At 37.6% G+C, this 25,064-nt stretch overlaps 1 protein-coding gene across 3 annotated transcripts in view; it reads left to right on the top strand.

Annotated features, from left to right (window-relative positions):
• slc9a9 (solute carrier family 9, subfamily A (NHE9, cation proton antiporter 9), member 9) overlaps positions 1-25,064 on the top strand; it is a 290,228-nt gene that overhangs the window by 98,536 nt on the left and 166,628 nt on the right. For all 3 annotated transcript variants that reach the window (XM_031902407.1, XM_031902409.1, XM_031902410.1), the window contains exons 7-9: positions 2,374-2,512; positions 3,979-4,084; positions 17,455-17,543. In XM_031902407.1, the coding sequence (XP_031758267.1) occupies positions 2,374-2,512; positions 3,979-4,084; positions 17,455-17,543 (334 nt within the window). The remainder of the gene's footprint in view (positions 1-2,373; positions 2,513-3,978; positions 4,085-17,454; positions 17,544-25,064) is intronic.

Below are 25,064 nucleotides of genomic sequence, written 5' to 3'. Positions count from 1 at the left end.
ACATTAGCTGAGAGTCTGTGGAAGAATAGAAAACCTACATATTTGGTAGAGTTGCACAGCCCTTAAAGACTACAGGTCTCACGCTGTCAAACTAATTGAATTGAGAGACCAAGTATTCACTGAGCACATGACTGTTACTAGTCTTGGCAAATTTACAAATATAATAGACTTGAAGTAATACAATTAGCATCCTACAAATCCTATTGCACATTGGCTGGTGCTAGCAACAATTACAATTTTAAATGTCCAATAAGTCATTTTAGATATTGCAGTCAACCAATACCATAATCTGTTGACGCACATCAAATACAGAATAGGGGAGGGCAAAATCAACCACTTAATTAATACATTGTTTTGAAAGTTAAACAGCATGGTACAAACAATCCGGAACAGCACCTCTTGTATTTTTAATTAAAATGCCTTTATTGCAGATATTTTAAGGGCATTACAGCAACGTTTTGAGGCCATGTGTGGCCTTTTATCGAGCTTGCTAAAAGGCCACACATGGCCTGAAACTTTGCTGTAATGCCCTAAAAATATTTGCAATAAAGGCATTTTAATTAAAAATACAAGAGGTGCTGTTCCGGATTGTTTGTGCATGTTGTGCTGACTACCTCCAAAATTAAACAGCATGGCATACATGATATTTTTATTTCCCCTCTGGAGGTAGGTCTTTTTTTGGCTACATACTCTTTCTTTTTCAGCTCCTATTCCTTTACTTTTTATCTACACTTGATTTGCCACTTGACTGTAAACTAAAATTATTGAATAATCTGTAATTACTGAAATACTGTGACTTTGATATATCAGTTTACAAGCTAATGGCTCTTTATACAGTGTAAAACTCCGTTTATAGCCTTTGAAAAGACAAATATGCAATTTTGCAAAGCAAATAGAATACTCTCTAAACAACTTCCATTATATTTAGTAAAATGTTCACAAATATGACAGTTGTTCTATAAATGTAATTGCTGTTTGATGTCGTATGCCCTTTGCTATTGCCTGAACTGTTGGTCATGACTGCATGTACAGTTCAAAGTAATTAGCCATTGTAAGCTTCTGTGCCCAACGCTCCTGTTCCCATAAAGTTGCATAATATATGGTTAATAGGATAATAGGAATAAGAAGGAAAATGACTGAAGTGTGGATGGCATTGTAAAGAATTGGTTCTTGGCTAGAGGAGAATAGCAAAGTATAAACAGATATGTCCTTTAATAGTAATTATGTTTGTGATTAATATATATTTGAAAACTTAAAAACTTAAATTTAGGAGGTATAATAAAGTATGAGGACAAAAGCTCAGCACATTTATTCTTTATAAATAAACAAACGCGACAGAATTGCCATGTTGCTTCTTTGAGGCCAGTTTTAACCATGAAATAGTTTCATCTTCTTTGAATACAGAATAGGAAGTGGTTTTTTTGTGTATTCTTTATTTCTAGAACAAATATTTTTAATCATTTTAATTCTAAAGAATAGAAGAAGTATTGAGAAACAACGATCATATGGCACTTAACGTAGGTCAGGGTTACATATGTAAAAATACCAGAGACCACCTGTACTTTTGTTAAATTGAGTTTTGTTAACATGTCCCAAATAAATACTATCCCTTCCATTGCGATTGTCCATTATTACTCGAAAGGCTAATCTGGGATACAGTTTTTCATTCAAAAGGTCATAATATTAAGATTATCTTTTTTTTGCGTTATGAAGTCCTGCCTAAATTTATGGTGGAATTCCGGTATGTCAAAAAGAGAAGGGAAATCAACACTCAAGGGAAATTAGGAGAAATTAGGAAATATAGTTAAAAAAAGAGAAAAGATAACAGGGTAAAGGGTCGCACAGCCGTTCCTGCTTTACTGATCAGGTCTATGTATAAGAGAATCATGAAAACAAACTTAGTAATGTAAACACATGTTTTTAAGAGGTTTATATGGAATGCCTCTGCCAAGGCAAGCTGTCTGACTATCCCTTTATATAAAAATGCTAGCTATAAATATGGTATTTTACCATTCAGGCGTTTTACCATTCAAACTGAAAGGCTGGAAACGAGATATTGAAAGGAATGCATGTGCTGGGTGGTTTTATTAGACAGCATATGCATAGTATATTTTATCTTCAACATCCAGATATATACAGTGAAAAAATTAATTTCAAAGATGCCTACGGACTCAATGCAAGCCTTTTGCTTTCATTTCATGGTGCAGACTTCCTTTTCCCTAAGATGTAGGTTGGCTGCCCGTCGGCTCTAGGTATTTCAGCTGTAATTTCCTGACTCCTCGCTATGACATAAACATTTAAGTCCAATATATTGAATAACGTTGTGTTCACGTTTAATTTTACTCTTTTCCTATTTGTTTCTTTTTCTTTCAGTTCCATATCAATATACAGCCCAAAGGAGAATCCAAATATATTTGATGCAGCTGCTTTTTTTCAATGTGTGGGCAATTTCCTTGGAATCTTTGCAGGCTCTTTTGCAATGGGTTCAGCCTTTGCTGTCGTCACAGCCTTAATATCCTTTTAAAATAGTGTGGTCATGAAGTACCGAAGTTAAAGAAAACAAACATTAAAATGCATCTTTTACATTTGGAGTAGAAACTTCTATTCTTTATTCTATCTATTCACTGTATAATTAAAAGCTATTAGAAACCCCATGCCATTTCCTCTGTAAGCTGCCCTCAGTACATATATTTTGACCTTTGAATATAAGCTAAACCTGGCACTCTCAGCCTTATTTGCTTCTCACTTGTAACACAAAGTCCTTATCGACTTTAAGGGAAACAAAACCACTCCATTTGTTTTTTACTGTTAGCCCCCCATGTGCACTTCCCCACAGCCCCATTAGTCACCTCCACAATTCTTGGAAACCACACTGGCTAAAAGGCAATTATTTCATATACTTGGTGCCTAAGCCCAGAATTGTGCAGTGATATTGGAGTCGGGTACAATAACAATTGAATTTTGGCTGGTATGGTTGATTCAGTTGAGAAGGGGACAAGGGGTTCAGCCCTTTGCTGATGGATGCCAAACAGGAGCATGCAATGAAAAACAACCTGTGGTTCTGGCCCAGTGTTATGTTCCTGTTCAGTAATCACCACTGGAAGTGATGTGACCAAATATAGATGCCACCAACCCTGTAGTTCTAAATCAAGCATTGGGAACAGTTAACCTTTAAGCAGTGGGGTTGATGTGGTTGGGGAGTGGGCACCCCACAGCAATTGTGACTTTCCTTCTCCTTAAAACATTTCTACATTATATTAGGGTTACAGGGTTCTGCAACACTGTACAGTTTGTACATTTTGCATTTTATCAATAGTGCTATCGGAATGCAACAGAATATTTTTGTGCCTTGCCATTCTAGTTTGAAGTATTAATTCAGGATCCATATATAAAGAGAGCAGGGCAGCTTTGCTAGAATTGCGAAAAAGCCTCACAGCATAAGATGCACTTGTTGCAAACTAGCATGCAGTAGATAAGTAACTGGCCACAATCATTCAGCTTGCACATGAACATACTTTTGTAGGCCAAGGAGGGCCTAGGTCTGTGTAACTATATATTGTAAATAGGTGTTTCTTTAGGTTTCAAACAAGCTCTTCTACCTGATTTAACACACCAAGTTTGGGCTTCTTGGCTATATGCAATATGGCTCCTTATGAGCTGTATCTTTATACAGACAGCCAAGCTTATTTTGTATTACAGACATAGGAGCCTTTATGAATGAAAGCATTTGTGAACGCAAATGTGAAGCTAAAACGGCTGATTACATTTAGCTAAATAGTTACATGAGGTTTACCTAAAACTGTATTGTGAAGTACATGTCCCTATTCGGGTTGTCATTAGACACACCATTATCTACAAATTATAAACATCTCTTGTTCTTTCAATTTTCTCTATGTACTGTTCCCTTATGATCTTATTAAAGAAAATAGGCATGGGTGAATTATTTCTCTGCCGTTTTCCTTAATGACCGCCGGTCACTTGACGAAATTTACAAAGCTGTGTGAGTTTCCTATGCTGGAGACTGGGCTGTTTTTCCTCCTCTCGTGGAGTGCTTTCTTATCCGCAGAAGCAGCAGGACTCACAGGTAAGGGTGCAAATTGCACAAAACTCTAAGAGAAACAATTTATTTTCTGTGCTTTGGCTTAATACCTTCCTTTTTGGGAAGAAAGATTGCTGCTCGCTGTAAAATTGACTTATTTCATAAATCTGCCAATCCCCCAAATCCTAGTCATGAATATATCAGGCAATTTCTTTCTGAATACACCACTCAAATTTGTACGAGGAAATACCATTGATGTTTGTGTCCCACAATCTCAGAAACTGGGGCAGGCATTTTCAGCTTGACTGGTATTGACAAGACACAAGATGTAAACTAGGCAATAAATATGTGCTTTATTGCACCGCTAGTGTCCATTACTCCATGCACAGCTCATTTAACTCTTCACAGCACGCAGACTTCTTCACCATAGCTAAGCATTTACTAAATTACCTTTTCTGCATCCAATTCATTTTACAGGGAAATTAACTCCTTAATTTGTAATTTTTTTTTAGTTTTCCAAAATGGAAAAATTTGAAAGCATGCAGGTACAAGTCCAGCAAGTGAGCTTCTATCACTGACAGTATTGACTGCAACTCACAGAAATTGAGATTTATGCCCTATCTTTATAACTGGATGTCAGCCTGCTTAAAATCTACATGGAAAAGTGTATCCATATTTCCAAATATTTGCTTAGATGCCAGTAATATGACTATTTTCATGACTTGCCACAGTTTATGCAGAAGCATATAACAAAAAAGGGAAAACAGGGAAAATTGTGCTCACTACCAAACAATTAGTACCCATTAGGCAGGGGAAGTGACAAAATTCATACAGACAAAAACATAAGATCTCCTGCACTCACCCTTTAGCAATATATCAAGGACATTTTGTGCATTAAGCTACTAAAAATGCTCCCCCCCCATTAAGACAAGGATATTTTGGTCCATTTATTGCGATATGTTCAAGCTGACCAACTATGTCAAAGTTTGCCTTTAATAAGGATTAATTATATTTTAGGAGCAAATACAAGGTACTGTTTTATTATAACAGAGAAAAAGGAAATTATTTTTAAAAATATAAATTGTAAGAATAAAATGGGCTCTATGGCCTTCCCATAATTCGGCGCTTTCTGAATATCGGGTTTCCGGATAAAGTATCCCATACCTTGAAAGCAGTAGCTCCTGGGTTCCTACTACAGCAGTGAACTTGTGCCTTAAGAATCAGGTGCAGATGTTATTTTTATTGGGAACACCGGGAAGTATGACAACAAAGCATAAAAGATGTTCAGCTCAATTAGATCTGTTTAATGCTGAATCTCATGCACAACTGTGCTAGTTTTAATTCATCAACCAAATTGACTTCAGTTGTGCTTATCTGCATTTATGCTGGGATTCTGCCAAAAACTCTGCATTGCACACTGCACTTGTGGTCATAAATGTCCCCTAATATCTTCAATGAAGCCATTCCATTGGCATTGAGGCAGTAGTCTATGTATTTTCTCATTTGGGTGTCTTTAAAGACCACAAGAGCTGACAAGTAGGGCACTACCAGGGAGGGAAGCCATGCCGTTGAACTGTCCATTAATCTTTATTGTTACAAGTGGGGTAAGCCTTGCAGCTCTGACAAGCAGAAATCATGCAGTAGTAGTGTTTAAATAAGAATGCAGTTATCCAGTTTAAGGCAGAACCTCCTATAAATGACAGCTCTGATTACAGATTAAATTTTAATTATGTATGTCAATATTTAAAGGGTCATTTAGGAAATGCATCTTTTAACACCATTATGTTTGAAAACACAGAAAGAGCTTTGGGTAATGGCAATTTGAATTAATGGAAAGCATTTTTAGTGCATAAATCTTAATGGGAGCCATCAGTTTCAGCAACCAATCCATCATTTTTCTCTGAACCTATGCATCGGTTAAACTGCTAAACACAAGCTGTTATTAACCTCAAAGACATAAAATTGTCTTCAGTTTGGTAGTTATATGACAAAAGAGAAAATTACTGATATACTTCATGTCATTAATTACAGTGTGTTTGCTCATAAATCATATCTGTTGACTGTTCACCAGCTAACTGCTCCTGTTAAAATGGATGCTGTTCTTCTCACTAGTAAAATCCAATACGCTGCTTTGTCTATACCATTTAACAGGGTCACAAATACCCTGGCACTGAAATACAGATAAAAATAAACCATACTGTACATGAAATTGGTTTTATAACCGAGCTTCTGAATTTGATGTATTCTAATCAATGTCGCATGTATTTATAATAGTAGAAACCTATTAAAGCTGTTATCCTATAAAGTGACATATTTGGGAAACTCTATCACTTTCCAGGATGTGTCTAGAATGGATACTGGTTTTATATTTCAGCATTCCAGATTTTTCATTACTCCTAGTTTGCTTCTTTTGAATTCAGAAGTTTAGCTTTCTGGCACCTCATTTTTTTCTATCTAGGACCTTTTTCCAGATATGAAAAGTTACATTTTTCAAATCTGGAAAATCCACACATATGTGGATATAGGATGTAATTAATATATGCAGTGTCAAAAATAAATAAAGTAACAATTCTAAGGCAGCCACCAGTTCTCTGTGCCCTATACAGAGAGTGATGTTACACATCAGTAAACAATACATTTATATATATAAAAATTGGCACATCTGTGATCATAACATCAAAGAATCTTACACAGAGAGCTCAATGGTCCAGGTGCAAGTGCCCTAGACAAAGCATTATTTTTATAGAGTATATGGAGTATAAAATATATGTCACCAAGGCATTCCATGAGCATAATCGGGTCCTGGAATTCTGAGGTGACGTATAATATCTTCATAATTTACAACAGGGAGTGCATTTTTTTATTATAATACACATGTTTCAGAAAGTCATGTGACAGAAATAACCTCACTAAGCACATATTGTCTATGAATACTCTCATACATCCAGGTTATGATATACAGTATCTAGTAGAATTAAGTCTAAAACAAGTGAACTTTTCTGGGTACTTTTCTTAAAAATGTTTCATCACTCATCAAAGTGGATTCTTCAGTTCAAAATGCTGGTAGGGAATTCCCCGGCATTTAAACCCTTGAGGGTAGTACAGTCACAGGCATCCAATCACAATGGTTCCATTGAACTTGTTCAGTTAGGTGTTTGGCTGAAACTGACAGGTGTAAGAAGGTATGATACATGGTACCATGATTCTCATTCATTCAGGTGATAATCCTTCAAAGTACATGTCTGGAAGTGTGAACTGTTGTGAAACCTCCAGGGTAAGGATGTCAAAGCAGCATTTTATGTAGGCGTGCTGCCTTGGTGATTTATAATAGCCTTATTTTACAAAAGGTCATACTTACTCACTATATTAATTGCAGTATCCAGCAGCTCATCTCTATGTAATTCTAATTTGGGTGCAAAATCCTTACATTCTATTAGGTTCCAAGCTCTTATATCAAATATCTTAATGCATAAACACATTTCTTAATGAGACATGAATTGGTATGTGTGACCGATTGAAGTATTAGCATGGATGGCTATAGGGTTGATATAATGGCATAAATGTATGCAGATATGTAGCATTGTAACTGTAGATTGCCTCTTGGTTCCCTCTCAACCTTTTAAATTAAGGATTTAATAACTTTGATTATGCCATGTCAGAAACTGAGGAGCAGGGCTATTCTTCTATCAAGGAGGAAGGCCATACCCTTAAGCTACCCATTCCATCTATTTCATTTCCAGTGGAGCAAGCCTATGAGGTCTTTGCCAAGCCAAATTTATGCAGTAATGTTTAAAACTTGTTAAAATAATTGCGTTAAAGGTGGAACTTTTTTATTAATGACAGCTCTGACTGTGGATTAAATTACATTTGTCTGATTATATTTAAATAGTGATTTTAGAAATGCATTTCATAATACCAATATATAAGACAGCATGCATGAGTAGATGTGCAACCAGTGCAAGTACTAGCATGGGTGGGGCATAAATGTACTCCAATTTAAATCACTATAATGTGGATTTCATAGGAATATATAAGAGCCAAAGAGTGCTTTGTCTACATCAGAATCACCGAGTCTGGTTAGTAACAATGTGGGAAGATTGTGGTAGGGGGTGCCTTAATGGCTAAATTAGATTCCTTGTGGCAGCATGGCATTTCACTAGAAATCTTGTCAAAGAAAAAAAAGAATGTTTTATTTTCTTTTGAGAATTAAAAATATTCTCTCAAGTCCTTCCACATTTATTTTATTCTGATTTTTCTTTTTGAAACGGATGTCAGGTCAAAGCAAATCTATTCGTGACATAGCTCTTATTACTCCAAACTTCTGCAAGGTTAATCCTTAGTCAGTAATTATGAACCAAACACAGACTTACTTTGAGGTGCCAGCAAGTAAAATAACGATTGATGGTGAGTTAAGCAGTTGACCTTTCAAATCCTTTTATCGACTTTCTTTAATTTGCTAGAATTGTAGTCATTTAACAATAATCAGTCATGCAGTAGCCTTCATTTGCCAAACTAAAAAGTAATGCTGAATATGGCCATTTCTGTTTCTCCTTTCATTGCATGTGATGCTGTTTAAGGGTTATCCGTATCCTTTTCAGTTTTTGCTATAGATGCACCAAATCTCTAATATTTTTATATTTGGCTGAATAACAGATTTTTTGTCTTAAAATCAATAGGTTGGAGAATATAATTAAAAGATTGCCACACTCACAATTTAAAAGCCATCTTAAATGCTTTAAAACTGTCTCTCCAAGGGTGTCCGCGTCTGTTCCACTGGTTAGGATGTTCCAAGCCGGTGGTTTCGTCTTGCGAAGCCTCTTAGGAAGTTGATTGGCGATCGATTGATTGAGCCTAGCCTGACTTCTGTAAGGAGTCAGGCTAGGCTCGATCAATCGATCGCCGCATAGTTGATGCATCTCCCGATACTTTCCCCAGCATCGCCGTATCGCCTTTGTTCAAATGACAGGACAGGTATTTTCTTCTAAAGCATTCAAAATACCAAATGGTTTTCAGGATAGAGCAATTATTGGGGGAGGGTAGAATAGATTTTTTAGTTAAAAATTTTTAGTTAAAAATTTTTAGTGTTACTTTTCCTTTAAGTCTCCCCATATTTCACCTGTTCAGATGATCAGAAACCAAACAGGGAAAAAAAACGCTGAGCTGGGTAGAGAAGATTCCCATAATGCCTCGTTCCTCCATAGACCCTGGGACCTGAGATCCTTAGCTTGCACATGCGCACACATCAGGAGCGTCAGGTTGCTATGGCGACACAGATCAGGACAGCCGGCAGAGGAGAAGCAAGCAGCGAGGCGGGAGGTGTGGGGAGCCCAATTAAGTGCCTTATCAATACCAGTTGTGATTATTAAATGTTTTCAAAACACTGACTGCACGCAAGTATGCTGTGTTTTATATGATCTGTGTCCAGTGTGACCGTCTGTGCGCCATGCGCCATGTTTGTGATATGCTTTAGGGCTGCCCTCTGGACAAACAGCAAATGTGGTCCCCTCATTAGATAATGGGTCTTGTACCCCTGCCCTAAATATTATAAGCGTTGAGGGGGGGGTGGCAGCTGCGCTTTGGCAGCCGGCATATGCGTACTGGGATACGTGTGGGTGGGGGGGGAGGGGCGGTGTGTTCTAGGCGGCGGCGATGCTTTGTCAGCCTGCAGGGACCCGGCAGGTACTGGTATACATGCGGGGGGGGGGAGGTGGGGTGGCGATGCTTTGTCAGCCTGCAGGGACCCGGCAGGTACTGGTATACATGCGGGGGGGGGGGAGGTGGGGTGGCGATGCTTTGTCAGCCGCAGATGCAGGGACCCCACAGGTACTGGGATAGGTGCAGGGATCAGTGCAGGGATCAGAGGGGGGCGGGGCTTGTGCTTTTCAGACATGCTGGACAAGATGGCGGCACCATTCACTGCAACAAGTATGTAGTTTCTAGCATGTGTATCTCTGTAAATCTTTCATTAGGCAAGCCAGGAATATAGTGTTTTTACACAGCAATAGTAGTACTATTTAATAGTGTGCTTAATAGATTTTGACTTTCCTTGTCCTTTAAGTCTGCTCTTTGAAGAAAAATGGGATTTATTTAAGGTAAGAAAGTTTTTGAAGTCTGTGAGTACCCACTTCTACCATTTAAAGATCAAACACATGAAAAAAGGTGTAGGAGCACTTGTTTTTTCTAGATCCATTGCAACACAAAAAGGTGTGGGAGCACATTTTTTCTTATATCCGTAGCAACACAAAAGGTGGAATATCAAAAGGAAGAAAAAAAAAAATCACAATATGGTGCAGTATTCTTTATAAGGATTGGTATTGTAAGGTATTGTGATTTTTCTTTTCTTCCTGTGCTTTGAGCCCTGGCTTTATATATTAGAACATATTGGATTGGTTACCCACAGCAATCAGATTTTACATTTTTAACATATAGACGACTGATCAAACCTAATTACTGATTACTTGTTATTGGTAACTCAGTTTGTGCATTTTACCATATATGTTAGTAAATAAATCCCTATATTGTCTTCTAAGTCCCCAAAATATTGCAGTTTGAATCATTAATTAGCTCTGTGTTTCTGCTAAATAATTTGATCAGCATTGTTAATATCATAGAGATCCGTAGGAACAAAGACCTTGTCTGAGCATAGGGTTGCTACCTGTCTGGTTTTGACATTTGGAAAACCAGGTAGGAAGGTAACATTGACGCGGCGATCAGGCAATCGATGTGATGTCACGGCCTGCCTCCTCCCCGGCCCATGATGTCATGACCCGCACCCACTGACATCACCCCTGCCCAATTTTCTTAGCCGGCAGAGGTGGAAACCCTATCTAAGAATCACTTAGTGGCAGGGAAGTGAAGCATTTCTTACTGACCACCCAGCAATCCCATTATAATGCAGCTTGTACAAACAGAAAACATCATCTGTTATGATTTATATAGTGCCTTCGCATGTATTCTGTGCTATAGGGCTCTTATACACAGGCACTTTTTTGTGTGTTTAATGCAATGTTTTGAGAAGCGCGTTTGACCTAAACATATGAGCAAATTGTTTGTTATATTCTACCTGGTTGTACAGTATGGGATCCCTTATCCAGAAACCCATTATCCTGAAAGTTCAAAAGTACAGAAAGGCCATCTCCCATAGATTTCATTATAAGCACACAATTCTAATTTTTAAAAATGATTCCCTTTTTCTCTGTAATAATAAAACTTGAGCCCAACTAAGCTATAATTAATCCTTATTGGAGGCAAAACAAGCCTATTGGGTTTATTCAATATTTAAATGATTTTTAGCAGACTTAAGTTATCGACATCCAAATTGCGGAAACATCCCTTATCCAGAAAACCTCAGGTCCCGAGCATTCTGGATAACAGGTCCCATACCTGTACTATCATCCAGGGTTGTGTTTTACTGCATTCCTATCTTTTGATGCAACATGCTGCATTTTCTTGCCCTTCTTGATGCATCTTCAAAAGGCAATATTTCACAGTTTTTTCAAACTTATGGAGATTATACATCATTCACATCAGCTCCTGCCACAGTGGAGGAGCTTACAGTCTATATTCATATTACATTTGTGTACAAAGGTCACCTTAAATCAAGAGCCAGTTAACCTGCCCAAATGTTTTTGATGTGTGAGAGGCAACCATAGAACCCAGCACAGACACAGGGAGAATATAGAACCTCCTTGCAGGTAGTGCCCTGGCTGAGATTGAACTCAGGAGCCCATGCATTCCATCAGAGGATCAACTAACCCAGAAGTGTCATGAACCAGCACTATTTAGTCACATACATTTTTGGCCAAGTGAAACATTACCTGTAGCTATTTGGCCTTTACAACATTTTTCACCTTCTCACTGTCTTTGGTTCCCACCCTCACTGGCACAGACACTTGCCAACATGTTCTATGGTGTAGCAGTATAATCACCTTGAAACTACTCTGAATATTCACTCAGTAAGCTAAAGTATGCATTCACCTCAGCAATCAGAGCAAGACATTTATCTGTCAAAATGTTTCTGATTATACCCTTAATTACCCATGGCATGCAAAATGGATGAGCGCACTGTTGCATGTAGCCAGAAGAACATCTAGCATATAATGTAATCTTTAGATCTGTATGTGCTTAAATCAGCAACTAGGGATGTTCAGTTTTTTTAGTTACAAGATATCCAGCTGCATCCTACTCAGACTGGAGCATCTCGGCTGATGTCATCAGCCTCTCTAATTACCAGGAAGCTCTTGAGAGACATCTAAAACCTACTAAATGAACTTTAATGGCTCAGATGGCCCTCTTCTCTTTGTTAAAAGTCATATTTAAAGGTATCTCATACAATTATCAAGTCTAATAAACCACAACGTTTGCCCAGATGATATGTCAGCTCCCTGCTTGTTTATGTCATAACAACCTCAATTTAACATCTGCTCCTCTAACATCCTAAATTAGTCATTATCATACTGTAAATTGAGCTTTAAGTCTGTGATTTGTTGTATGCCATTAATGCCTACTTATATTTCTTATGTGCATAAAGGGCAGATTACCAGCGCCAATATTTTTCTTGATATTTGAATTATAATTCCAACCTCTTAGCGTTTTATTGATGTAACTGTTAATACATTTTGCATAGCAAAGTTTGATCTAAGCTTGGAATTATGAATTAGAAATCTTTTGTTTGATAAATCACAAGTATTTATTCATACAGCCTAATGTGTTCTGAGTAATTTAGAAAATACTAGAACATTTAGAAACAATTGGTTGTTGTAACTTGCAGTCATTTAAAAAGGATCTGACTTCCATAAAAACTGCTTCTTCCTTATACATAGATGCTGATTTCTTTTAGGGGAAAACATACTTTTTACAGTTAATAGAGCTGCTTCAGCAGAATTCTGCATTGATATCCATTTTTTGCAAACAGATTTTTGTATATTTAATTTTGAAATTTCACATGGGTGTAGCCATATTCTTCATTTCCCAGGGTGCTGAAGCCATGTGACTTGTGCTTTAATAAACTTCAGTCACACTTTACTGCTACGCTGCAACTTGGAGTGATATCACCCTGCCGATCAGCAGAACAATGGGCAGGTAATGAGCAGCTCCCTGACACCTCTCCTAAAGGATTCAGGGGTTCACCTGCCTGAACTGACAGCATGTTATGTTTCAATAGATCTCCGGGAAATTTCTTTGCATTGATGTCAGTGAGAATCAATTTACAATAGGAAGTGGCATGGGGCTTTAGGCATTTCTCTGGCAGCTAAAAAACACTGTGGAAAAACCGTCCTCATACTAAACATACTGTACCAGCCCAGGGGTTTTACAGCCCTACAACAGTAATCATCCAGGTCTTCAATTTGTCCACTCGAGCTTGCCATCTTTTGAATGACACTCAGGAGCCTATTTATTATGCTGTGTAAAATGAAATTCACCAAAAATACTGTGTAAAAAGCTGTGTAAAATAAATGGAGAAGTTTGCCATCTTAGCACCAGATTTGACGCCGTTATTTTATGTAAGTTCTGTTGGAAGAATAAACACAAAATTGACGCTGTTTTTTTGTGCGATGAAGCCTGGCAATGTGTGGCAACTTTTTTCACCATTTTGTGCACAGCATAATAAATCTGCCCCTAAGTGTGCCCTTGGTGGCAAAACATAGAGGTCTTTGTAAAGAAGATGGGAAGCTACAGTGAGTGTCTGTGCATAGTTATGGGCAAAATAATTCGGCAGGCATGGATTCACGGTGAATTTCTGTGTTTCGCCATTGGCAGATTGTATCGTCAAACGGGTGACAAAATTCACCGCACGACAAATAATTGTTGTGCAGCAGCATTTTTTTTTACTGGCAACATTTTCTCCATTTTGTGAATCTTTTAAAAGATTTGCAAAAAAAAAAACTGTGTATCTTCACTTGTAAAGGGTTGTGGTTGCCTTGGGCTGGTACAGAAGCCCAAAACATAATGTATAATCTAGCCTACTTATGTTTTAAGCTTTAGTTCTTCTTTAAGAATTTTCTCTTATCCAGAGTATCATAATAAAAATAGTTGCAGTGTTCAGCTCCTGGCAAATTGACATTCTGCTTATTTAAAAGCATGCATGTTACTGGCTGTTCTTCATTTAGCAATATAAATCCCAGCAGTGTGGTGTATTGTGGTATTTGTTCTTTCAATAGCTATTTCATACTGTTGCTGTGTGTAGGTATTTAATAATGCTTCATTAAATATGGGTTTTAGTTTTAGGACTTTGGCACAGTGGTGCTTTGGCACAGTATAACATACAATGTGTGAAACAAGGCCTTCTTCATACTCGAATGCTATAGGAATTAGCCATTTAATTGCTTTAATTTCATAGCTTTACTTCTGGTTAAGTGATGCAGAATCTAAGCTATTGCAATGAGTTTTTTAAATTATTAAACAATGTTTTCTTTTGGTCTAAAAGGAATATGCAAGATGGGAAGTAAAGATTGTTAGGCCTAGTGCACACTTTCTTTTTCCATATAAATTGGTTAAAGCTGCTTTTTCAGTACAATATAAAATGCAATTGATCACACTTGAAAATAGAAATTGCATCCTTTGACTCTTTTGTTGGAAAAAGATAGGATTTTTACTTTTGCTCTAGCTCCAAAATGCCTGACTGTATAAGTTTGAACGCATGCATTAGGACATTTCAGGGTTAAGAAAGTTAATGTAAAATTATTCATTAAAAAAAATTATAACATAATTATAAAATATAGCTTGTATAAACCTTAATTGTGGTGTGGATAAAAAGTGATACATATGTGCTAGAGCATACCTGGGTGCAGACACATGGAGCAGATTTCAATTTAAAAATGGTATAATCACATATTTTTTGCACCAAATACCGCTCTGTGTGTTAATTAGCGAATAGAATTAGTAATAACCCATGATTCACAAACACATATGAAACATTAAACGCACAAAATATCTCTTTAATCTGTGTGAATATTAACACAAACATTGTGGTTCATGAGCGTTTGGCAACACAACATGGAGTTTGCAGTCGGATTTTTTCAAGTATGTGATCGTCCTAGAGTGATGCATCCTACAGTTTTCAGGGAAATGGTAATTTTCAGAACAGTAGTTTTCAGAAAGTAATGGTTATGTGTGTAATATCATGCGCTAATATCGCACGTGGCGGCAAATAACGCAATAAAATCGCCAGATAAATAACGCAAAGAACATCGCTTTAAGTGCGATAAGAGCGTTAAGTCGCAAAAAATAAGAAGTGATAAAATTTTTAACGCATGCTATAAATAGCACTCGTTTTATTGACCTTTAGTGAATCAGCCCCTATGTGTCTGCACCCAGGCCAAAGCAATGCTAGTTATTGCAGAGGCACACAAGAGCAAGGGGCTATTTTTTAGGCTTGTGCTTATAGGCAGAGAAACCACCCAGTGTGGCACTAGCCTAAGCCTTATGAGCACTTCATGTTTTATAGATTATGGCACAGTTTGGTTGTGGTCCCATAGTGGGCCCTGTGTATGTGTAAATATATGTGAAAACAGAATAACCCATTTATTGGCTCTGTAAGTTGTTCTTTGCCTAATGTAACTCTATTTCTATTATGGGTATTGGACCTGTTATCCAGAATACTCTGGACCTGGGTTTTTTTGGATAATTGTATTTGGATTTCCATCCTTTGTATATTAAAAAAATATTTAAACATGAAATAAGCTCAATAAGATTGATTTGACTCCAGTACAAGGTACTGCTTTATTATTACAGGGAAAAAAGAAATCTGAATTATTATTGTAACACCTTTTTGACCAGTAAAGGGTAAATCCAGGCTAGTATTAAGCAGAACATGTGTTACATGCGATCCCCCTTTCCCAGGATGGGCCTCCGCTAAGTGGGAGATGACCTTTTGGAGATGAGGATGTTGTAGAACTACATCTCCCTGATGCCGTATGGTATAGAGGTAGTAATTAGGACGCCAGAAGGTTCTTTGCTGAATAACTATAGAACATTTATTGTCACAGACGAGGGTGATGCAGGGTTATACTCACAATAGTGAAGATAGATGCTACAACGGTTAGTGGCAGTTGTTATATGCAGAAACAGAGTGACACCACAGTCGAGCAGATATGGAGCAGTAGCAATCCTAAGGATGATCACCCTTTACTGGACCGGATCCCTACAGCCAACGGTGGATCAGGGGTAGATACTGCCTGATACCTATGTCTGAACTGCGGTCCCTACAGAAAGGCAAACAGAGCCTGGGTGTTGCTAAACCCTTAACTTTCTCCTATGGTGGAGCGAATGCTGCTCTTGCTAGATAGCCTTGACTATCTCACACTGTCTAGAGTGTGCTATAACAGGATCTATCCTACCACTTACTTCACCTCATTCACGGGACCCTGTCCCCGACTTTCACTAGAGCACCAAGGGGCTACTCTAGGGCAGATGGCTTTACTGGGGCCAATTCTGATCCCAGGCTCGATGGAGATGTTACCTGAGAGTCAGAAGGCAGCCAAAGAGGAAGCCACCACTCCTTGCTAGACACTTTATCAGTCTGCAAGGGGAGCGGTCATCCTAACTAAACCAATAAGGCACAATGTAGTATGAACTAGATACATGGTGCTTCGCCCAGCAACAGCACTAGGAAATAGGCAGTAGGGATTTAAAGCCATAGGGACTCTAATACCTATGGGTCCCTACATTATTAAAGGAAAATTTAAATTATTTGATAAAAATTTAGTCTATGGGAGATGGCCTTTTGGAGTTTTCTGGATAACTGGTTTACAGATAACAGATCCCATACCTGTATTTGTTCATTTGCTTTTTTTAACAATTTTGTAAAACAATTTGAATTAACATTTTTCAAACTTGCCAAGCCTTCTTCTTTATTTCAGGTATGCTTTATTCTTATCCTCCCTATCTGTAGCCCCTTATATACATGGGAAAACATTGTGGCTTTTAATACATTGCCTCATAATATTACCAGCATGGTTTATAAGGGACAGCAGGAACCAGGATAGCAAGTTTGGCTAAGATATATATTTTAAATGCTTTTCTTATGGGTATGAATTTGCAACAACAGGAGGTTATTTCAGCTGAACTGTGAATTACTGTGAAGGCAGTTCTTTAAAATCCCAGTTGGTTAAATATTTTATCTTCCTTTTTTAAAAAAAAGAAAAAAAAGTTCCATCATTTAAAGAAGTTTTCACTGGCAAACACACAGTTCATAAAACTACTGCACTGAATTTAATGCCTCCTATAATCCTGTGCTTTTTTCTGACTTACAAGTGTAAAACTAACTGGCTGTATTGATTGGATGTCATAGTGAATACATCAGATAAACCTTTCCTTGTGCTCAGAAACTTATAGTTCTCCATTCCTTCTGGGATATATTTCTGGTATATCTTTCCTTTTATATGCTTCTCACATCATAAACCTTCTGTTTGCAGGTATTGTTGCCGTTCTGTTTTGTGGAGTGACTCAAGCCCATTATACATACAACAACCTATCTGATGAATCCAGGTTAAGAACGAAACAAGTAGGTTTTTGGTAACCCCTTCCTCTCTCTCTTGCTGTGCCAGAGGCTGATATGGGTGTGCGATTCATGAGAAGTGTCTATATTTATCTGGATATTGTTTGCATACAGATGTCAAATGAATAGATGAGGTTTGCAGAGACATAATTTAAAGGCTTCCCCCATAAAAACAAAGGAAAAAATTCAGCAGTAAAGAATAAATGCATTGGCATTAGTTGTGGCAATCACTTTGCAGATTAGAGGCATCTGGTTAACACAAACATAAAATGCCCATGGGACATGGATGCCCTGTACTGTATCAGTTGTCATTTGCATACTGTATATACCATATACCAGCTTACTGGGGGGGGGGGGTATATCGTTTAAAACTATATTAATAAATGTAATGTTCAGATCTGTGTACCAAAAAAACATTAAAAAGCCTGTAATGTGAGAATGCAGAGGTGGGCCAGATAGGCGAGCAGCAGCAAACAGTGGGAGTGAGCAGAAGTTGAACTAAGTGACTGGAGGCAGCAGAGTTGGGATGGACATGTGGTAGCAGAGGTACCTAGACAGATGGAAACAGAAGTAAACAGGAGACAGCAAAGGTAGACTGAATATTCAGGAGGCTGCAAAGTAGGTCTAACAGATGAGCAGGGCTTAAAAAGTTGTGGGTTTTTTTTAACACAAATTATGAAAAAAAATATTAAAGCTAGTAAATGCCCACCTAAAATTACTGCAGAAATGGACGAGAACTCCATTAACCCCAGGCATGCAATTAAGATCACTAGTGAAAATAGATTATGAGCACATTAACCTCAGGCATGCCAGTAAGATCACTGCAGAAAATGGATTGAAAGCATTAAAGAACCCACACTTGAACAAGCAGCCTACCATAAAATTAAAGATGGCCATGCAATGCATACACAGTATAATGAATTATATACAAATATTAGTAGTCTGCTACCTAATTCTTGGTATTGCCTAGTTCAACTAGGCGTTTCTATCTACCAGTCTCCTAAGAAAATATTTTATATGTGCAGCCCATTTCTAAAGACAGTTACCTGTAGGCCCTGTGATTAAATTCTTAGAGATTTCTTGCAGCATCTTAGGCTCTTACTGGGGCGGCCTGAACTGAGTCAGTTGGCAGTTGTTTAAAATCTTTTCCACATTCCACTGCACAGTAGAATGATTGATGTCCAATTGTTTGGTGATTTTTTTTAAATCCTTTGCCAGACTCTGACATCTACAACCTTCTTTCCAAAGGACTCAGAACGCTCTTTCAATTTAGGCATGGTGAGACTACACAGTTAAACCACAAGGCATAAACTGATTGTCTGAGGTTTTAATGAGATAGATTCCCCCTTTCCAACTCTGTTTTAACCATTTTTACTTCATCTAGTGCACATGATTCTGATTTTAGTTGGTAATAAGTGTAGGGGTGTATGCATTTTTTACACAAGTTTCACAAAAAAAGGACTACAAAATGTAAATGTTTCATATGTTATATTAGCAGTATGCCAAGAAAGTAAAACATTGTTGTGGGATGTACTTACTTTTTCACATGATTACGTGTATAACAATTACATATATGCATATTGCTAAATTATATTTACAGCAATAGCATACATAGCCATTCCAAGCAGTGTGTCACCTGGTGGGCAACAAAAAGATCAAAATTGCCCCTCAATCATCTGATCAACAATTGACTGGAATTAAGGTGCTTGTGTGTTGCTTGGATACTCGGCAGTCACCTTAATGACTATGTTAGTATTCTGTGCAAAAGGCATTACAGATTATTAGGGCTAGTACCGACTCTGATCCACACTTGACTTGACTTCTCACTCAGTTAAATTCTACTGCAGCTGTATGCTGTATTCAAGTCTAGGAAAATCATTTTTATGTTACCGAGTTATTTACCTTGAGTGTAAATTACTCCAAGCACCATGAACTGGGGTTTAATTTGCTCTCTACCTGACTACTAAATCTAGTTGTAAATGTAATAAACTTGGGTGTCCAGATGGATGTAGTTATAATTTTAATGTTCCCATTCTTTCCTGTTTATACCTCTACAAGTTTATATGCGAAGCAGTTACATTTTCTCCCCGTGCTGTGAGTACCTTAATCTTTACATTAAACCTGATATTTTTTTTTTAAATATTTATATGGTGCTTAAGAGGAATTAAGCTGGAATAAATACTAATCATCAAATTTGTTATTTTTTACACTTGTTAAATGATCTTCAATAAGATAAATGCAATTACAATGAGAGTTTTAAAGTACATATCTTTGCAAAAAAAAAAAAAAAAAAGATCCTACCTAGAATTTGATTATATAGCCTGTTCATAGGGCCTTAGGTAGATGTTATTCTGGCAGGTTTCATATTGATATGCTTGTCAGCCTTTAATTATTCTCTGCCTTGAAAGAGAAAATCAATTTGTTTTCTTTTTTTTAGTTTCTTACAAATAAAAAAATCACATGACTGTGGCAAACTAAAATTCCCCCCAGAGCAACAAGCTAATTCCTTCCATTTCTCTGATACCCCCAGTGTAGGTTATTTGTTTGCATAAGGAAAAAAAACACACAAATAAATCATTTCTAAATACCAAAAACAAACAAATTTATGGCAGCTTTTGAAGCAGATCAACAACATCAACATCTAGGAAGGGAAGTTTGAGAACAAACTTCATGTTGGGTTGAAAACGTGAAATCACTGAATGAAATCTGATATGTTGTTGGCTCTGCCCACTTGGACTACAGTTATGTATGTATATTTTTATTTATAAAGCGCTACTTATGTACGCAGCGCTGTACAGTAGAATACATTAATACAAACAGGGGGTTAATAAGATAATAGATAAATACAAAGTATAGCAATAAATACAAATAAATACAAGATACAGTAACAGTTGCAATAAGTTAAGAGTCAAAGACACAAGAGGATGGAGGTCCCTGCCCCGTAGAGCTTACAATCTATATGCTTACAATCTATATAGTTATATAGTAAAAAAAATAGTGTCTGAATGGCAGCAATTTAAATTTCCCCATTGAAAGTCAATGAGTGACATCTGATTGGCGGTTGGTGACCCCACCCCTTTTTTAACCTGTAACTGCAGTTACCCAGTGACTCTGCAAAGTTTAATGACTCTAGGATTAATAGTTAAAGAACGGCAGCAGTTTAACTTTAAACCAATAAAAGTCAATAGGTAAATTGTGGTTGGTGGGTGTGTTCCTTTTTTTCTAACATTGAGTTAAAATCACCCAGTGACAAACGAAGAATGGCAGCAGTTTAATTTAAATATATGAAGTCTATAGGTGAAATCTGATTGGCTGTTGTTTGCCCTGCCCACTTTACTAAACTTAGAACATAGTCACCCAGTGAGAAACTGTGCAAAGTTTGGGGACCCTGACATTAAACATGTGAGAATGGCAGCAGTTAAAATTTCCCCGCTGAAAACAATTAAGGAAATGTGATTGGATTTTGGTGGCCCCGCCCACTTTTTCTAACCTTGAATACAAAGTCACCCAGTGACTGACTGTGCAAAGTTTGGGAACCCTGGCATCAAACCAATAAAATTCAATAGGTGAAATCTGATTGGATGTTGGTGGCTCTGCCCACTTTTTTACAACTAAAACTGCAGTCCCCTAGTGACCAACTGTGAAAGGTTTGGGGACCCTGGTGTTAATTCTGTGAGAATGGCAGCAGGTTGAATTTCCCCATTAAAAGTCAATGGGTAAAATTTGATTGGCTGTTGGTGGCTCCGCCCACTTTTCCTAACCTTGAACCACAGTTACCTAGTCCCTAACCATGTAAAGTTTGGGGACCCCAGCATTATTACTGTGAGAATGGCAGCAGGTTGGATTTCCGCCAAATCAATAGATAAAATCTGATTGGCTGTTCACAGCTCCGCCCACTTTTGGGCATCAATCATCATATTTTCATTCAGGCTGAGCCCATGACTGTGTGATTCAAGTTTGGGAAGTGCCTCAATGCTGTAAGATTGGCAGCAGTTTAAATCTCCCCATGAAATTTGATTGGCTGTTGTTGGCCCCTCCCACTTTGGGGGTCATCCAACAAATGTCAGTTTTTTATTCAGGGTGACCCATGATTATGTTATTCAAGTTTGGGGGGTGTAGCTTCAAAGCTGTAAGTGCTTAGAAAAGCACAAGCAACCTGCTCCGCTATAGGGCGAAGAAGTGTGGAGAGTTTGGGTGTTGTACCCATAAGACTGTAGGAGGAGTAGCGTTTAGAAAATGGGGGCGCTAAGAATCAGAAGAAGAAAAAGCGGAAGAATTAGCTGAAGTTAAAGAACAGTATGTTTTTCAACCCAACGCAATAAGACAGAAATTTGAAGAGATGTTTTGGTAGTTTACTGTGATTTGGTAGCCTCAACTGAGGCTTGAAGTAAAACTGCGTCTCTATGCTTCCTCCAAGCCAGAAATGTAATGGGCACCTACTTTAAGGCCACTGGGAGCAACATACAAAGGGGTAGTGAGGAGCAAGTTCCTCGCGAGCCACTGGCTGAGGATCACTTCCCTAATAATACATTACTGGTAAAATAACGGTAACACTGTTCAACCTTTAGGTAACCTATATTATCATAATAACACACGATTAGCTGGTACAGAAATGTTTACTTAGGACATGAGAAATAGTAAATTATTCAACTAACTTTGTAATAGATGTTACATTTGTTATTACTTCTCTAAAGAAAAGTCATAATTTACTATTGATCCTTCATATACACCCCAAACTTATAAAAGCCAGCTAGATTAATGCAACTCGGCACTTTTGCTCAGTTAGAAAACTAAACTTTACTTAAATGTAACATTCCTGCCCAGAATAAGCCAAACTACATCTGCAAAATAACATTTGGGGAGTTAATTGTTACCTCCTTCAACCCCTACATAACATTATCATTAGTTTATTTTTTGTCACACAGGCACAACTGGCAGGCTCTGATTTGGAGTTGCTAAACCTGTAGCAGTCAGAGGCATTTAAAACTGAGACATAGTGAGTGTATTTTTTGCTATATTTACTGCATCGCTATCATTTGGCATTTCACTTCACATAATATCATACCACAGGAATATAAAATGACTAATCAAGTAACTCTTATTAAATGTCAGGTTTGTTTTTGTGCAAAGAGCCGTTTTAAAGGGATTTAACCTGTTTGTGTCTGCTTTTCATCTTGAGAATATAGTAATTTCACTAATTATTTCATATTAAATGTTTAGTTAAATTAGGTATTCATTCTGTACACATTACCAAAATACAGGGCTGGAATTGCCATGATGTATACATGCAGGAAAGGCAAATAGCAGCGCAAAGGAGAAGTCATGGGCTCTCCCATAGAGCTCCCGTAACTTGGAGAACCAAACTTTCAACTTGTCTAACATCCAGGCTCTTTATGGTGGTTACACTGGGTGTCTGGGTGGATGGTCTTTTCCAAGCAATATTTTTTTATCTAAAGCAGGGGAATGGTTACAATGTACAGATCTTCTATACTTGTGCTAACCAACATATTAAAGGAGAAGGAAAAAAATCACTGGGCAATGTTAGGCACCCCCTAGTGATTGTAATCACTTACCTTTTACCCCGGGTGGGTGCTCCTGTTAGGAGAAAATGGCACCAACCTGGGGTAGCCTAAAGGTCCATATGACATTTTGTTTATCTATACTGTTATTTACCTAAAATGCCCACACCTGTAGAGAAGCAGGAACCCTTGATCCAGTATATGGCAGAATATGTACACCCAGGTATGGTCAGTTCTTCACCTATCTGAAACGGCACAATAATTGCTAAAAAATTCTATTTTTCTACTGATTCTATGGTTAAAAATCCATAACATTATTTATTGGAAACCACAAGGGCAAAAGTTTCTAATATATTACCAGACAAAGCCAGCAGTAGGGGATACTGGTTTCCTATTGATAAAAACAGACCGTTGTTTTGTGAGCTGCTTCTAGAATGTGTTCAGTTTTGGAATGTGGCTTAATACATTTAGTGAATCCCCTGCCTCTTTCTAACACATATTCTCAACATTCATAAAAGCCATTATAAAACCTTTATCCAAGCAATCTTCTCTGAGAAATAAACATCATGCTGGTTGTTTAGCTCATTGAAATGCTCTTTAACAAAGGTGCAGTAGATCATAACAAGATTTACAAGCAAAAAAACTAGTGTGAGTTGCTGGTCCTGCCAAAGCGCCGTGGCTCATTATTGTGCCTGCTCACAGCAGTGCAGCCTTGGACTGTGAAAGATAAGAAATAATATTATGCCTCAATTAAAAGGAAACACAGAAGCAAGGTCACCTACAGAGCTTGCCTTCTTATCATAATTATATGGAAAAGATGGAAAATGCTGGAAATTCATGAAGATATTTTGTTGTTTTATATCTCGCAACCTTATGAAGAATGACAACAACGTGCGCACAGCCTCATGTATAGTAATAACCGCCTCAAATCTGACTTTCTGATGATATAAAATAAAATACACCTTGATAAATTCACCATTTATTTTACACAGCTTTTTATATCATTTTTTAAATAAATATAGTTTCACACAGCACCTTAAAGCCGACAAACTTTTTTTTTTATTTAAGAAGGCCCACTCGGGTAAAAACACCTCAACTAATGGTCCCCCAAAACCCTACGTGAGTTCTTCACTCACACAGGGTTTTCTTTATGATTACGTGAGCTAGAAGGAGCATATGTTGGTCCAAAACATGTATATATTGTCCAGCATTAATGTTGCCTTCCCAGATGTGTAAGCTACCCATGCCATGTGTACTAATGCACCCCCATACCGACACAGATGCTGGAAGATGTGGCATCCATGATTTCCACAAAGAATTTGGAATTTTGATTTGTCAGACCACAGGACATTTTTCTTTTTCTTCTCATTTCATCTTAAATGAGTTTAGGCCCAGGCAGGGCAGCAGTGTTTCTGGATCATGTTTATATATGGTATTTCTTTGTGCGGTAGAGTTCTAACTTGCATTTGTTGATGCAGCAATGACCCGTGTTTACTGACAGTGGATTTAAGAAGTATTCCTGAGCCTGTGCAGTGATTTCCACTACAGAATTGTTTGTTTCTAATGCAGTGCAATCTAAGGGCCAGAATATCATGGCAATCCAGGCTTCAGCCTTGTCCCTTGTGTACAGAAATTTCTCTGTCATATTCTCTGAATTTTTTAATGATATGTACTGTAGATGGTGAATTCTTTGCAATTTGTTGATGAACAGAATATGGGGAACAGTGATCACAACATGGTCTCCTTTGAGATAATGCTACAGAGACAGCTCTATAAGGGACTTACTAAAACGCTCAATTTTAGACGTGCAGACTTTGCCAGTATAAGGGCATCTCTGCAATGTGTCAACTGGGAATGGCTTTTCATGGGGTTAGAAACAGAAGGAAAATGGAACATCTTTAAAACATTGCTTTGCAGGTATACACAACAGTATATTCCCCTTGTAAGCAAGGAGAGGCATCGCAAAGCAAAACCTTTATGGCTGAATAAAAGAGTTAGGGTCGAGGTT

This window comes from Xenopus tropicalis, chromosome 5 (genome assembly GCF_000004195.4).
Source record: "Xenopus tropicalis strain Nigerian chromosome 5, UCB_Xtro_10.0, whole genome shotgun sequence".
Classification (NCBI taxonomy): domain Eukaryota; kingdom Metazoa; phylum Chordata; class Amphibia; order Anura; family Pipidae; genus Xenopus; species Xenopus tropicalis.
This window is presented reverse-complemented; position numbering and strand designations above follow the sequence as displayed.